The sequence below is a fragment of the Drosophila gunungcola genome (assembly GCF_025200985.1).
Source record: "Drosophila gunungcola strain Sukarami chromosome X unlocalized genomic scaffold, Dgunungcola_SK_2 000021F, whole genome shotgun sequence".
NCBI classification, from domain to species: domain Eukaryota; kingdom Metazoa; phylum Arthropoda; class Insecta; order Diptera; family Drosophilidae; genus Drosophila; species Drosophila gunungcola.
In genome coordinates, this window is record NW_026453184.1 from 696,096 (window position 1) to 710,859 (window position 14,764).

Here is a 14,764-nt window from a genome sequence, read left to right on the forward strand (position 1 = left end):
AGCGAGCATGTGTTTGAGCCATAAAAGGTTTCTCATTACAATTTTGTTGTTGTTCCCGCTGTTGTTTTTCTTTTTCTGTTTTCTGTTTTGTGTCTTTTTTTTTTCTTTTTTGGCCAAGGGTCGTCGCATCGTTGCACAAAATTACTTTTTTCCTTTCCAACCAAAAGAGCCAGCGGGCAAAGGGAGTGGGACGGGATGTTTGGTGGACGAGGAGATTGGCCAAGGGAATAAAACAACTACAACAGCAGCAGCTAGCAATCGTACACTGCAAATCAGCTTGACTTCTGGTTTGAGAATCTAAAAAAAACATCCCTTCTTCTGCATCTGATGTTCAATTATGTTCCAGATATATTCAAAGATTTTTGAAAGTAATCAAAACTTTTTTGAATATACATAAATAGATCTGAATACAATATTTTACGTCCCATTTTAAGACAGCTTAATTTTTTAATTTTAAAAATTTTAAAACCGCCAAAATATAATTTAAATCAATGAATGATGTCATACCAAAGCTTACCATAAAGTTTTGTACAACGAGACAAGTCCACAGATAAAGCATCAAGGACTAATTACAAATATTTCAGGCATACATACATATTTCATTTTTGCCATGTTAAGTGCCAAACAAACTTTGTCAGTGAATTTAAATGTGCGCGAAATGTCCTCATTATATTATCAGCAGAACTTGTCATGAAAGGATATTTAAAACTTTGCCTTCCTCTGGCAGTTTACCTTTTTCTTAATTGGCATCAGATTCACCACCCATTGGCCGCAATTGTTTTTCCAGTGCAGCGACAGCAGCCCAAAGGGCGATTTCTGTTCAAGGCAGTTTAGCGGGGAGAGGGGCAACTGTATTTGGGAGAAGGGGGGTTGGCCGAAGTCGGGCGGAGAAGTGGGCGCTAGGGCGGTCAAGGCTGGGCCGGAAAATTGATAAATTTCTGTGGCAAATGTCCACAAATATCAAAAGATTAGAGCAACTTTTCAATTAAGAAATGGAAACTAATCTCTATCATTGCAGCGACAGGCTCTAGAGCTTCACTAGCCCCACAAATTCCCCCTTTTTGGGCATCCAGTGTGGGTGCAGTTCAACCATCCTATTTCGAACTAGCAATAAAACTTTGAAAGTTAGATTGTGGTCATGGAAAAATGTACCAATTTAAATTAAAAACTTTTTTAAAAAACTGAAAGCATCAAATATTTTTCAACTTACAATATTATATTTTAAATGCGGAAAAACGTTTTTTAAACTTAACATATTGATTAAAAAATGCTTTCTTAACTTCTGCCAGGGAAATAAATAAAAAATGTTTTTGCTAATACTAGAATGTAGTTTAAGCGAAAGGGAGGCTTCACTTTATTTTTAGGGGCAGCGACGCCGGCAGAACTGCTTCTGATACTAATACTGATGGAGATGCTGAATCAGTTTGATTTTGATACGGAGATATAGTCCACACACATACACATACACAGATGCTGTTTATGGCCGAAGCACACCCACGTGGAAGTGCGAGTGGGAGGAGTTGATTGGGAGGCCGCGGATGGCAGGAAGAGAGAGTAACGAACAGGTTGCAAGTCGAACGCAACATGTTCGAGTTGGCTGCAAGGATAACGGCCAACGGAAGAGCGCAATGGATATGTCCACGACCATGTCCTGATACCTTATATCCTTATATCCCGTGTTCCTGCCAAAGCCAATGCGTCGGCGCCTCGCCCCCTTCTCTAACCCGCCCCTTTTTGGCGTGGCACAATTCGCGGGTTCCGCTGCTCACATTTAACCTCCAAAGGTTACAATACGTCACGAGAGGAGAGTGCGCCAGTTGAAGAGAAGAGATCAACAACACCCAAAGGAGCATCGCTAAAATGAGAGAAAGGAATAACAGTGGAAGAGAGTGGGGAATGGAAAAGCGCCCACAACAACAACATTACTGTTCGACAGCTGCAACAGTGATGCCAAAAAATTTCTAAGCCTATCAAAGGATCTAGAAAAGGTTATGGCTATAAAGAAGGAATAATGTAAATCTAAATTAATTTAATTAACATAATAAACATAATAAATAACTGATAAAGAACCACATTTACCCTTGCATAAAATAAAAATAGTTTTAATTCATGTAACGACTTTGTATTAAATTTTGTAGTAATTCTCATTACATTTACATTCATTATATTCAGCGCATGAAAGGCAATCAATTGCATTAATAATTCAGGCCACATTGGATAATTTGGAAGCGCACAAAGGACACGAGGCCACCCACGTTTTTTCCCGAAAATTTGCAAAAACTAAACATTTTAAGTTGTGAATGCCATTATTTTTCAGGGTTTTAATGCAACAACAACCTATTCTTAAATGTGATTTTAATGGTTGATTGAATCTATAAAAAAAAAAATAAACATTTCTTGAGAGTCTTTCTGTTGTAATTTGGCCAAAATAAACGCAAAGCGATAGGAGTGAAAGTTTTGTGCAGCTGGCGGTTCTATTTTGAAAAAATTAACTTTATGACCAAATTTCGCATTTTATGTAAGGGGTTATAATTTAAAGACGTATAAACAAGGCTAATCAACCCTTCACATTGTGTGCCAAGAAGCCGCAATCGAAGTAAAAACGATAAATTGCCATCGCTAAGCTACAAGGACATTCAGAATGAGAATGGAAGGAATCAGCAGGCTCAGCTGACAGCCGTGAGACATCTTGATTCCGAGCTATATCCATGATGATTTCCATTATTCGCCTACACTTGTTTGCGGAGATTCGTCGAGGATTAGGATTACGATTGCAGGATGACGGAGAGTTTAGGGAACAGAATGCCTGTCAGTTCTGTGATTTGGTTCAGTCACGTGTATTGACGCCAATTTCGAAGGGGGAAGGTGCTGCCTTCCATAGTCTACTTTTGAGGGGAGCAGGAGTTGATAATTCCCATAATCCTCGTTTGTGACAAATTTCTTTAGTTTTATCCTAATATGATTAACGGAATAAAAATCGATTTTTGATTACGCATCCGAAAACACCAAATGGGCATTGGTAAATTTTGGGCAAAACCATAAGTTTTATGTAGCTTACCAAAGGAGTTATGAAGTTAAATTTATACATATAACTCGAACTATGATTATACTATTTTACTTCCCAAGAAAGCCATAATTCCAGCCAAAATTGTTTAGCTTCTGTTGTTCTTTGAAGACAAATACACAACTCTATCCTAAAGCTATTTTTAGAAACGATTAAGTCAAAAAAGTATATCTGGTGTGGGCTAAAATAGGGTGAAAAACCCTTTTTGAAACCCATTATATTTCCAATACACGATCACGACCATCCACGATCATCTTGTCCTTCGATAAAACGAAATCGTTTGTTTATTTCGGCTCAAAAGGTTTGTGGAATATAAGTAGATATAAAAGGAAATGATAATAATACAAAAATAATAATATATTGTACAATATGTTAATGTTATTATTTTCTTTTTTCTTATTTCTCTCTCTCTCTCTCTCTTTCTTTCTCATACAGCTGCGTAATTCATTTATAATCATAATAATAATAATAATAGTTAATGGATTTTCTTTGCTTCTCGATGCCCTTCATCATCCTCATCATCATATCGTCCTCGGCGACGGCAACTAATCAGTTTATGTATATAGTTCTAAGCTGCGTCCTCCTCCGTTACAATTATATTTATCATAGATATTATCTAGTTTTCCACAGTGCTATCTGGTTTGTGTTTTTTATTTTTAGACTTTCTCTGGTTGCTGCTGATTCTCCGCTTTAAGTACGTGCGCACAGGAAATAACAATACATCATATAATATATATCCGCGTGGTCCTGTGTTGTGTTGTGTTTTGTTTCGGTGTGTTTCGTATATATATATGTGTATAATATGAATGCGTTTAGCGGGGTAAATAAATGGGGAATATCAGAGGGATCCAACCAAAGCCGGAACCGATCAATAGGACTCAGGACTTAGGATTCAGGGGGAAAACAAACATTCATTACATATAGAAATAACAAATAAACTGATTGAAATGGCATCAAACATCATTCTATTCGCTCCATTTCCATTTCCTTTTAAAATGCTAAGCTTTTTAAATGCTTTTGCTACATAATTTCACAATCGGTTTTAATACATTTCTGTTGTTTCTTTTTTTGCTTTTGTTAGTTGCCATTTTGTATGGGTATATGGGGATTGACTTTTATTGTCTTAAATTAAAACTGAAAGTTGTCTTTTACACACAAAAGTTTACACACCATTTAAAATGAGAAAATTAATTAATAATAAAGATTTTGATTTGACAAGTTGTGTGTGTGTTTATATATATATATAATTATATGTTTAGATATAAATTAGAAAAAAATATATAAGTTAACTGCTTGGGGGAAAACGGATTCCCATTATTTTCTTTGCTGCCGACTATTCCGATTAAAAAACAGTCTGTTAGGCTCAGACGATCTGGAATATGCTCTGATCTAGATGCAATTGCGTGGGTGGCTGTGTGTGTGTTTTACTGTGTGTGTGATAACTTATTTTACAATAAATGTGTGACAACCACAGGGTGTTTTAGTGTTGCTGCTGTTGCTGTTTTTGCTGATGCTGCTGCGCAAGTTGCCCGTGTTGTATTATTTCCGATAATAGGCTAATCTGGTTTCGCTTTAATACAGTTGCAGTTCTACTCTTCTGCTGCCGAGGGCTGCTGCTCGGGGAATCCGCTGACCTCCGTCTGCTCCACTTGCTGTTGGCCATCCAGCACATACTGGATTCGCAGTCGCATCCGCAGCGTCGCCTGATAAAGTAAGGTGCATTTAGTAAGTGACCTTGGACTTGGGAGGCAGATAACCCAGGACTATACTCACATTTGACGTGGCCACCACGCGCATCTCCTGCGTGATCACTCCACCCGGCGGCAGCACCGAACCGGATGGCGTCAGCATCTGCAGCTGGAAACTCCTCTGCACCGCCGCCTGAAAGGAAACATAAATATATTACATTAGTATAATACAATTAAACATATATTAAGTGTACTCATTCTTGCTCAAATACGCCTAAAATAAATGAACATAAATATTTAAATCTAACTTTTACAATCTTGATTACATTGGCTATCAATACACTGAATTTCATCTGCAAAATCGAATATTATTTCAATACAGTAATTTCCATTTAAGAATTACTTTCAATTAGTTGAAGCAAGCCAAAATAAATTTATATATAACTAACTCTTTTGTATCACCTATACATGTAGATGCTCTTCATGACTTATCAATGCAGTAAATACTGAGAATCATTAAACGACCTTTCTGAATACCTATACTGATAAAATCTACATCACATTTGAAACTCAATGAACGCCATCGCACCTTCAGCAAGTACTGCTCCAGGGTATTGGCTGAGCTATTCGTGGTCGTCATATAGATGCGCATGCAGTCGTTGCCCCTGACCGAAACCAGTTGCACCAGCAAACCATCCCTGTCCAGCGCCGTCAGCCTGGGACCCTGTGGAGGCTACAAAACAGTGAAAAGATTAGCAAAACGGAGAGCCAGGAGCTGTTGTGTGGTGCACTCACCACTACTATGTTGTTGGAGGCAGCCGTGGGATTCAGATCGCCCAGCAGACTGCCGGCATGGCCGCCATCGATGAGGTTACCAGCGGCAGCTGGAGTCGTCAGCGCAGCTGATGCAGCCGGCACTCCACCCAATCCGCCCAGCATGCTGGCCAGATCGTTGCCGTTCGTGGGTATGCTGGCCGAGCCATCCAGACCAGAGCCAAAGCCGCCCAGATCCAGGCCACCCAGCATGTTGTTCATGTTCGCCGCACTGCTCTGATTATTATCGCCGGCCAAAGCCAGGATGCCAATGCCAATGCCACCACCACCCACTCCTCCTCCGCCCGCCGGCGCTCCCGTTGTCGTGGACGTGGGCGTCGACAAATCCAAGTCGAGCAAATCCAACAGATCCTGGTTATTGGAAACTGGCGCCGCCACATCGTTGGCATTGCGCGAGTTCTTTTTATGAACGGCATTCGAGAGATCGGTGGCCGCCACCAAATCGCCAGCGCCGCCCGCCGACAGATCCGTGCTGCCCAGCAGATCGAGCAGAATGTTCTGTAAGGGATTGAGAGGGTAATCTATTGTTAAATCCATTCGAATGGTTGGATGTCTTTTGGCAACCCACTGTATTGTCGCCCAAAGTGTTCATATTGCTTTCGATAAGTGAGTGTCCGCCACCGACACCGCCACCACCACCGCCGCCTCCCTCAACGCCATTCTCAATGACATCCGGACTGTTGTCGTCGAAGGAGCCACCGCCGCTCTCGCCGTTCTGCGAGCTTATCCTGCTGATCTGCATCGCCGGCATCTTCTCCAGCAGCGGCGGACGCAGGTGCTTGTAATGGCCAAAGAGCTGCGTGAACTCCACACCGCGCTGCTGCAGATCCACATTCAGGTGGCTGCCAAAGGACGTGATCAGAGCCTGGATTTCCCTGTGATTAAACAAAAATAAAGATATTGACTTAGTTAAGATGATGATCCATCAATGAGATGGCCATGGCATTAGAGTACTTACTCCACGCACTGTTGCAGACGCGTGCTTAGCTTGGCTAGGGAGACCAGAGCGTATTGCTTGCTTGTGGTCGAGACTTGAGCAGAGGTTAGAAACTTATGATACACAGCGATCAGATCGCTCTCAGTGGGCCGTTCAAACTCTGTAAACGAGAGGAGATCCAAATGAATTGAGGGTTTGCAAATCATCCAGATCCAGATGATTCGGCAGGGACTCACCATCCTCGTTGGCGCCGTACATGAAGAGATCGCCGTACTCGCCTATGGCCCAGACGGCAACCTGCAGCAGCGGCTGCTTGTCCTCGCAGTGATTGGCCACCTGCAGCGACTCCCAGAAACGGTTCGTGATGTACGTCTGCTCCGGGACGGGACTGCTGGACACCAGCTGGATGGTGGAGGAGACGACATCGTCGCGCACATAGTTCCCGGCCGCAATCAGCACGCTCAGCTGGGTGTCCAGATGCCAGCGCGTGGTCGGCGAGTAGCGTTCGGCCGCTAGGATCATGCCCGAGCTGCACTGCGCCTTGAATTCGGCATCCGCCTTCTCGAGGAACAGCAGCAGCTCCTTGGTCATTGTACGTATATTTTGTGCATTGATCAGCGCAAACGACAGCTCCATTGCACGGCGGCGAATCGAGACGTCCGGATCCTTGAGGCACTCCAGAATGGTGGTGCGATGCCGCTGCACCGCCGACGTATCCGCGTGCACCGTTCGCAGCAGTGTGTTCAGCGCCACATAGCGTATGTTCTTGTCCGAGTTGAGCAGGAATCGGCCCAGGATGTTGACGGCCAAAACGCGTAGTCCACCCTCCGAGCTGTGTGTGTGTGTGTGTATGTGTGTGTATGTGTGTGAAGCAATCTTATTGGTAAGAACACACACTTAAACGAAATATGCGAGCAACTAAACTAACCGTATGTCCATGATGGAGAGCACCGTCTCGTAGAGGATCGTATTGCCCACATTCTTGCTCGTCTCCGTGTTGGTGGCCACCTGGGCCAGGATGTCGTTCATCGCCTCGGAGGCATCGGGATCGTTGTGGCCCAGGATGCGCAGCAGTCGCAGGATCTTCACCTGCAGGAAGGGATCGCTAACACCGCTGACATCGTGCTCCGGCGAATAGCCGCCCAGGATGAGGTTCTTCAGGATGCGCACCAGATTCGGCACAATCTGTTGGTTATTTGTACACCACAAAATATCACATATCAATATACAATTTAAGGCCATTACTTTATGCGGGAAATACGGAAAATACGGAAAATCGTGTGTGACAGTGACAGTGAGCGTATAACAAGTGTTGTGCATTTTTGTGTGTGTGTTGTGTAAAAGACAAGAAGACTGTACGGGCTGAAAGAGTGCAAATGAAACGAAGAAGAACTATAGCTCGAACGGCCATCTACGAAAAACTCTATATGTACAGGTCGTGTGTGAGGAGAGTCCTACCAAAAATTGCATGTAGATCGAAAACTTTTGGCCAAAAACATGAATTTCCACTGATTATGTATATGTCTGTACAAGCGAAATGGTTGTATGGATCACAAAATTGATACAGATAGGATAGGATATTATATATAAGATCAGATGAATCTGATCAAAGCATTGTAGCGAGGGATAAATATAAGGTTAAAGCACTTACTTACAATTTTAATCATAACATTATCTCAGTTAATAGAACTTTTTAAAAAAATATATATTGACAAACGTTTAAGATATTTTCAGTTAAACCGATAAGATAAATAAACCATGAGTGCTAAAAGTTCATCATAGTAGTCCCTTTCTTAAGACCGATAAAAACAAATGTTTATTAGTCATGAACAAGCTATTTAGCAATTAATCAAATGTAAGATGAGTAATTATAAATCTGACGGATTATTTAATTGAGATACTAACTATGAGATGACTAACTTCGACCCCACAACTGCATACATTTTATATTTTATATCGCTGCGTTGAGACATACATATACATAGGCAACAGGCAGAAACTCATACAAAACTATACTTTTTATATAGGTATTCGTATAATAGGTGTGGGTGGATAATAAGGTAGGTAGAAGGCGTTACAGTTTTATTTGCTAGTTAGGCACAACAATCATACCTCTCGATTTCCGCTATCCTGGCAAGCAAATTACAACAAATTTCATTTTGTGTTTGCGCGGTATTCGAATTCGATCAAAAACAAACAAGCGTTAAAAAATCGTAAGTATACAGGTTGTTTGATCGAAACGAAAAGGTGTGTGGTGGGAGGGTGTGTAAAAATCGGTAAAGTAAACAAAAAGATATGTATTTATATACATATATATATATATATATATATATATATATATATATATATATATATATATAAGTATATGGGCAAAATGGGTGATAGCGGGATAAAAATATATATATGTAAATGTATATCGAGACTACGTCTATAGATATAATGGGGGCGCGATAATTATACACAAAAATCTTGGCACCCGCGTTTTTTGGGGGCGTTTGTTTTACTCGAGCGCCACATTAATGAGGAGGAAAACCAAATGCAGTCAGTAGGAGCAGCAGCAGTGGCAGTTGATGAAGTAGGAGGAGGCCTCTGCCGCAAACTGGTTCCGAGGACTGCGACCTGATCCCGCCGCTGGCCACGTCAACTTACCTTCTTGAAATGCATCAGCGTGTCCGAGCTGTTCTCGCACATCTCCGTGATCAGCGTTACGCCAGTGATCAAAATGCCTGCAACAGAAATCGATCGAAAGTACTATGATTAATGTTTGTGCTCTTATTTGCAGAGTTTTAGTTAAGACTAAAGTATGTTTTATTCGCTTTTGGGGTTACAAAATGAACACAGGAAACTTTAATGTTTCTATTGGTCTTTGTGAATACATAAATCAAAGTTTATTTGCTAGCCAAACTCGAGTTCATCTAATAATTCTACAACAGAACGTTTTTCAATGTTGCATTCAATTTTATTACACTTGCAATTAAATGTTTTATGGTTTTAGAGTATTTTTTTTTCTCCAATTTTTGTTTTAGTTAATGTTTTTGTAGATTTATCCATAAACACTTATTTTCAGTATATGATTCACAAGCTTATAAGATAAGCTTAAACATAATACTCATGTTGTTTCTTTTATAACTGAAATGTAAAGCTAATTCTATATAACCCTTTTATAATATTAAAACATTCTTAAATATATTAGTAATACTGTAGTAAATTCAAAATTATTTCTTTTCCAAAACATTTAAACTTTCACAATTACATTATCAATACTGAGTTTATTTTTGTGGATAGGTAACGACTATTTCTTAATTTTGGTTGATAAAAACAAAAGTAAGGATTTAACCTATTGATAGGGAATATAAATCACTTACCGTGATTCTTCTCGCTGAGCAGAGAGCGTGTGGCCGGCAAGAAGATCTCCATCAGCTCGGGCACACGGCGGATGACGCGGAAGGCGCACAGCGTAGCCTTCTTGCGGATGTACGTGTTCGGGGACTTCATGAGGCGCTCCACCTCGCTGGCCAGATCCCGGGCCATTTCCGGGGAGGCGATCGCTCCCAGAGTGCACAGCGCCAGGCCCACGACGAACTGCGTCGAGCTGTTCAAGTCGCTGCAATCAAGATTAAACGAAAATTAGTATTTGACAGCTTTTCAGTCGCTGAGGAGCAAGTCATTGGTTACACAATACCCATTTCTTAGTTCTTTCTAATAAGTATAGTCCATGTTTTGCCCTATCTTCATAATTTCTTAATTAGCAATGAGTTAAGGTAATTTGTTAGTTTGTGCTCTAAGAGTAAGGCTTGTAAGCATTAGTAATGTGTCTTTAATTAGACAGAAACAAATATTTTTCTTATTAACGACCTTTGTCCTAACTTTTTAATTTAGTTACAAAACCCTCAAAAACGCACACTGCTCACATTGCAAAGCTTGACATAATTGTAAAAAGAGTACATGCAATGCCTTTGCTAGCTTTTCATCGCGAATCTTACTTCTTCAAGCAGTTGGTGATGAGCAGATGGACATCCTGCCGCTCGTCCAGCAGCAGCATGGCGCCCAGGTAGCCGATCCGCTTGTCTGTGAACCGCGTGCTGGCCGTCAGCTTAAGGCACTCCAGTTGGCCAAAGTGAGCCGGATAGCCGAGCATGTGTATGTACAGCAGCTTGGCAATGTTGCGACAGCTGTGGGCACAAAAAGGCAAACATTAGATTTCGATTTAATGGGAATGGGAATGAACATGACTCACCGCCAGACGGAGTCCTCTTCGCGGAACGTGCTCCGTATGTAGGCGCACTCTTTGTTGACCACCGCCCGCTCCTCTGCGGCGGTTCTGGCGGCGCGAATCTGTCGGATGAGGTCGCGCAGGCGTGTGGGCGTAGGCATTCTGACTGTGGGCGAACGAATGTTAATTAATCGGGGTTTGTCTGAAAGTTGATCTCCTTTAACCCTAGATGGTCCTGATCATTGCTACTTTAAATCAACAAATTTACTGCATAACAAATGCTTTTTAGTTTAATCCATATACCAGGGGAAGTTACTTTCCTGATATACTCTTAAAGCGTTACTTATAACTATTACTATTCTGGGCTATACGAAATTGTAAATTAAATTTCCTTATCCCGTTAAACTTATAATTTCTCTCTGTCTATGTTGCTATTGATATACAATTCGGTTTTAAAAATTGTTTTCATTAGAAACTAATAACAAATGATCATTGATCAACAATCAAATAGAAATATAACATGTTTTGCTTTTGGAAAAGGTATTAATGGTTTCACAATAAAGTAAATAAGATATAATAATAATATATATATATATATAAGATATTTATGTAAAAGTACAGTGATTTTTAGATATAGAAATATACTAATTATCTTAGCAAAACCTGGGCAATGGTTTTTTCTATATCCTATAATTGGATTGCAAATAATTGTTTTACTTATATATATTAGCATTTCCTAAAAACTATATTTAAGAATGGGCAAAAGAACATTTAATTTTCGTACATATTTGTGGTATTTAGAAAACCATAGAAATCTTTAGGGTTTAAAATCGCTTATAGGTGTGTCCAAAAGTAGACTACAATATATTTTAAATCACGAAATCCTTAGGATAAGTGAAGGAAGGTTTTTTAAAATTGTTTTGTCGACTTGTATGACTCCTTCGATTGATAAGTGGCCACAGTAAGCCAAAGTGTTCCCCATAGCCAGTATCCACCGTGCGATGACCTTTTTTTCTGTGCTTACCTCTCTCCACCGCCTCTGTGAACGCTTGCCGTATGGTGGCCATATTGAAGGCTGGATTGAATCTGTCGAAGAAAGTTATATGTAGATTCTGGGGATAACGTTCTGGGGCTTGCAGTTTTGGATCCTACCCATGCTCGGAGTTCATTGTGGCGGCGAGAAACGTTGAATCACTTGTGTGGCAGCTTTTTTCGCTCTTTATGCGCTCGATTCTTATTTTTTGTTTTCCTTTTTTTTTGCCGGCCTACGCGCTTTTGTGTTTTCTTTTGTTGCTGGGCGGCGGCAACAACACAAATTAGCGAAACGAACGGTTTTTCCTCTGCAGATCTTCCACACTTGCACTCCCACACACAACACACACACACACGGACTAACTGCCGGCCGCTATTTTGTTGCACTCTCTCTCTCTCTCTCTCTCGCTCACTCGCTTGCTCTTTTTTTTTATAAAAACTGATAGGGAAAAAAGTTAAATAGATAAATAAAAGCAGTAACAATTACTGCTGACATAAAGTAGATCGCTGTTGTTATGAAACTGGCATCTCAAAAGCGTGCGTGTGTGAGTGCGTATGTGAGAGTTGGCTCAAACAACTACACATGATCTCTGTGCCAAGGCAACAACAGATTGCAATGCAAATTGATTAAATGATTAATTCACACACAAGCACATGCACACGCACAAAGGGTTCCAGTGCCCAATTGGAAAAGAGAAACAATTAATCCAAAATACAACTTGTTTACTCGTTTTAACTTATTAATTCTACTCCAACATGTAAGTGGCCAAAAACAGCTGCCGTCATCGATAGCATAGGTTTATCGATTGCATTAAAAAATCATAGAACAACGTCACTTTTATATATTATATGTAGAGATATTTAACACGTAGGGTTTTTTTTTAGAGCTTTCCTCGTTTGTTTTCAATGTGATTTTTTGCCAGCTAATTTATGCGATTTACTCGAAGGCCCACTTACACACCTATAGGCACCACCACACACACATGCACGTCTTTAGGGCCAACAAGAAAACGCTAGGAAAATCTATGGAACTCTTTTTGACTTTTCCGACTGCCGTTTTCGCTTAAAGGCAGGTAGATCCGGTTCATTAGCGCTACGTTTAAAATTTATAACCACCTGCGTCAGCTTCCAAACGCGAAATTTTACAACGCGACAAAAAAAATTTCAACACACGTACACGCACACCACCTTTGCTTTTCTGGTTGGAATGTGTCTGCAATTCAATTATTTCATTTTCTAAAACTGCATTTACGATTTAGCACATGTTCGCACGGTCACGTTTGTGCTGGTTGCTCGCAATTTTAAACGCAATGGCCACAAAATCAACGTAACAAGTAAAAAAAAATGTTCGTCGAGAATATGTTGATGATGAGCGCAACAGTAGTAGTGGGTGCGAGCGAGAGGGCGATATTTACAAGCAGCTCGAGAAAAAGTACTAACGCGTCACGTAAAAGGCATTAGTTCGTTTTAGGTACAGTGAGTGTCGGTGATGAAGAATCACAGTGAAAACGTGCCATTGGGCAGTGCTGGAAAGTACCTAGACAATTGTACTTGTGTACAAACAGTAAGTGCTAAGTATCTTGCCCATCTAAACAAATAACTCAATTTCTTTAATGCTACTTAGGTACAGACTTTATTTGTCTTGCATATATCCTGTGATAGGTAAAACATTTTTTTTAAGGCTTCTCCTTTTTATGTGCATACTTTAAGGCTTTTTTTACAAAAAAAAAAACCTTTTTAAATTGCCTTCTATTTTACCGGAATTTCTTTTAATATAATTATAAAAATAATAAGTTATAATAATAATTGCATTACTTAAATACCTTTTAATATATTGAATTAAATTTAATTCTAGTTTAAACGTATCTATTTGCGTATTTTTACAAAGGAGTACTGGCAAAATAACTGTTTTAATTTTTAAAATACGCTTTTGTCTGTATTTTTGAGAGACACTGGTTATCACGACTTTTGTAATATTAACCAATGATCAATTTTCACTTAGCCCAACCAAAGATTTTTTAATTACACCATTTGTCAAGCAGGAAAATAAAATAAGGAAAACTGTAAATTCCATTAAAATTAGCTTTTTCAGCCACGGGGTGATTCAACGTTTTTTAAGCCGCACGTCAACAACAAAAAAAAACAGCAAAACAAACCGACGACGAATGGTCACACTGCGCCGCAATAACGTCATATTTGAAAGGCATATTCAAAAGATTCTTTTCGGGATCTTGACTTGCGAATATTGTTCCCCATCCGAATCCGAATCAGAATCCACGCATGCAATCTCACCTGCGATTGTTCTCCGGCGGCAGAACGCTCCAGTCCTGCTCGTAATACGGATACATGGTCGCTTCTCACTGGCGCACGAAACTAAACCGACTGGAATGGGAATGGCAGCGATAAGCACCGAGTGCTCCACATAGGCCTTATCTAATGTACACTAATAGTTAACAGGTAACACAGGTAACGCTCTGCTTTTCCGACCTTCTAGCTCTAGCTCTAGCTATAGATCATTTCCAGCCCGAGCGGTGGAAACTCCTGCGGAAGACTGACGATTCCAGTGCCACCACTCAACACTCACCAGGTGTTGTTTTTGGTGGCACAGCCGCACTTATCTATTGGCTGATAATGGTATAATGGTAATGCTCCCCGCGCCGTGAGAACCGAACCGACCCACGACTAACACAAACCCAGCTGGTTGTTTCTTTTTACGGTGCTTCGGATAAGCGAAAACCCCATTGACAACCGCCATCGAGCGCATTGCTGTTAGATAAAGCTGGAACTCTCCCGATTTCGTAGTACGCAAGTCGCCCACTCACCACATAGTTACCCATTAACCTTAGCCCTAGTTCGATCCTAGTTCTGCCATTCAGATAACTATATTTTTGAAAAAAAAAAAAAAAAAATTAATATAAATAAAAAAAATACAATACCTATTTGCAATTGCAACTTTATTATCACCTGCAGCTTTTAAAAATACTTTATTCCTTGAA

The 14,764-nt window shown here is 40.4% G+C and overlaps 1 protein-coding gene across 7 annotated transcripts; it reads right to left on the reverse strand.

Annotated features, from left to right (window-relative positions):
• Positions 1-3,314: 3,314 nt before the first annotated feature.
• Positions 3,315-14,303, reverse strand: LOC128260304 (AP-1 complex subunit gamma-1). 7 transcript variants are annotated; one of them, XM_052993196.1, is made up of 16 exons: positions 12,885-13,147; positions 11,889-12,207; positions 11,761-11,822; positions 10,761-10,902; positions 10,507-10,695; positions 9,889-10,127; positions 9,173-9,249; positions 8,636-8,653; positions 7,452-7,708; positions 6,760-7,355; positions 6,545-6,683; positions 6,155-6,461; positions 5,548-6,084; positions 5,342-5,485; positions 4,838-4,945; positions 3,315-4,767 (listed from the first exon to the last, which is right to left on the reverse strand). In XM_052993196.1, exons 2-16 carry the CDS (start codon positions 11,903-11,905, stop codon positions 4,654-4,656), a joined length of 2,946 nt encoding a protein of 981 aa, XP_052849156.1. In that variant the 5' UTR covers positions 11,906-12,207; positions 12,885-13,147; the 3' UTR covers positions 3,315-4,653. The 7 variants fall into 7 exon arrangements, with proteins under 7 accessions (XP_052849156.1, XP_052849157.1, XP_052849158.1 ...); XM_052993197.1 differs by having other exon boundaries at positions 12,957-13,141; XM_052993198.1 differs by having other exon boundaries at positions 11,889-12,029; positions 12,885-13,141.
• Positions 14,304-14,764: the final 461 nt, after the last annotated feature.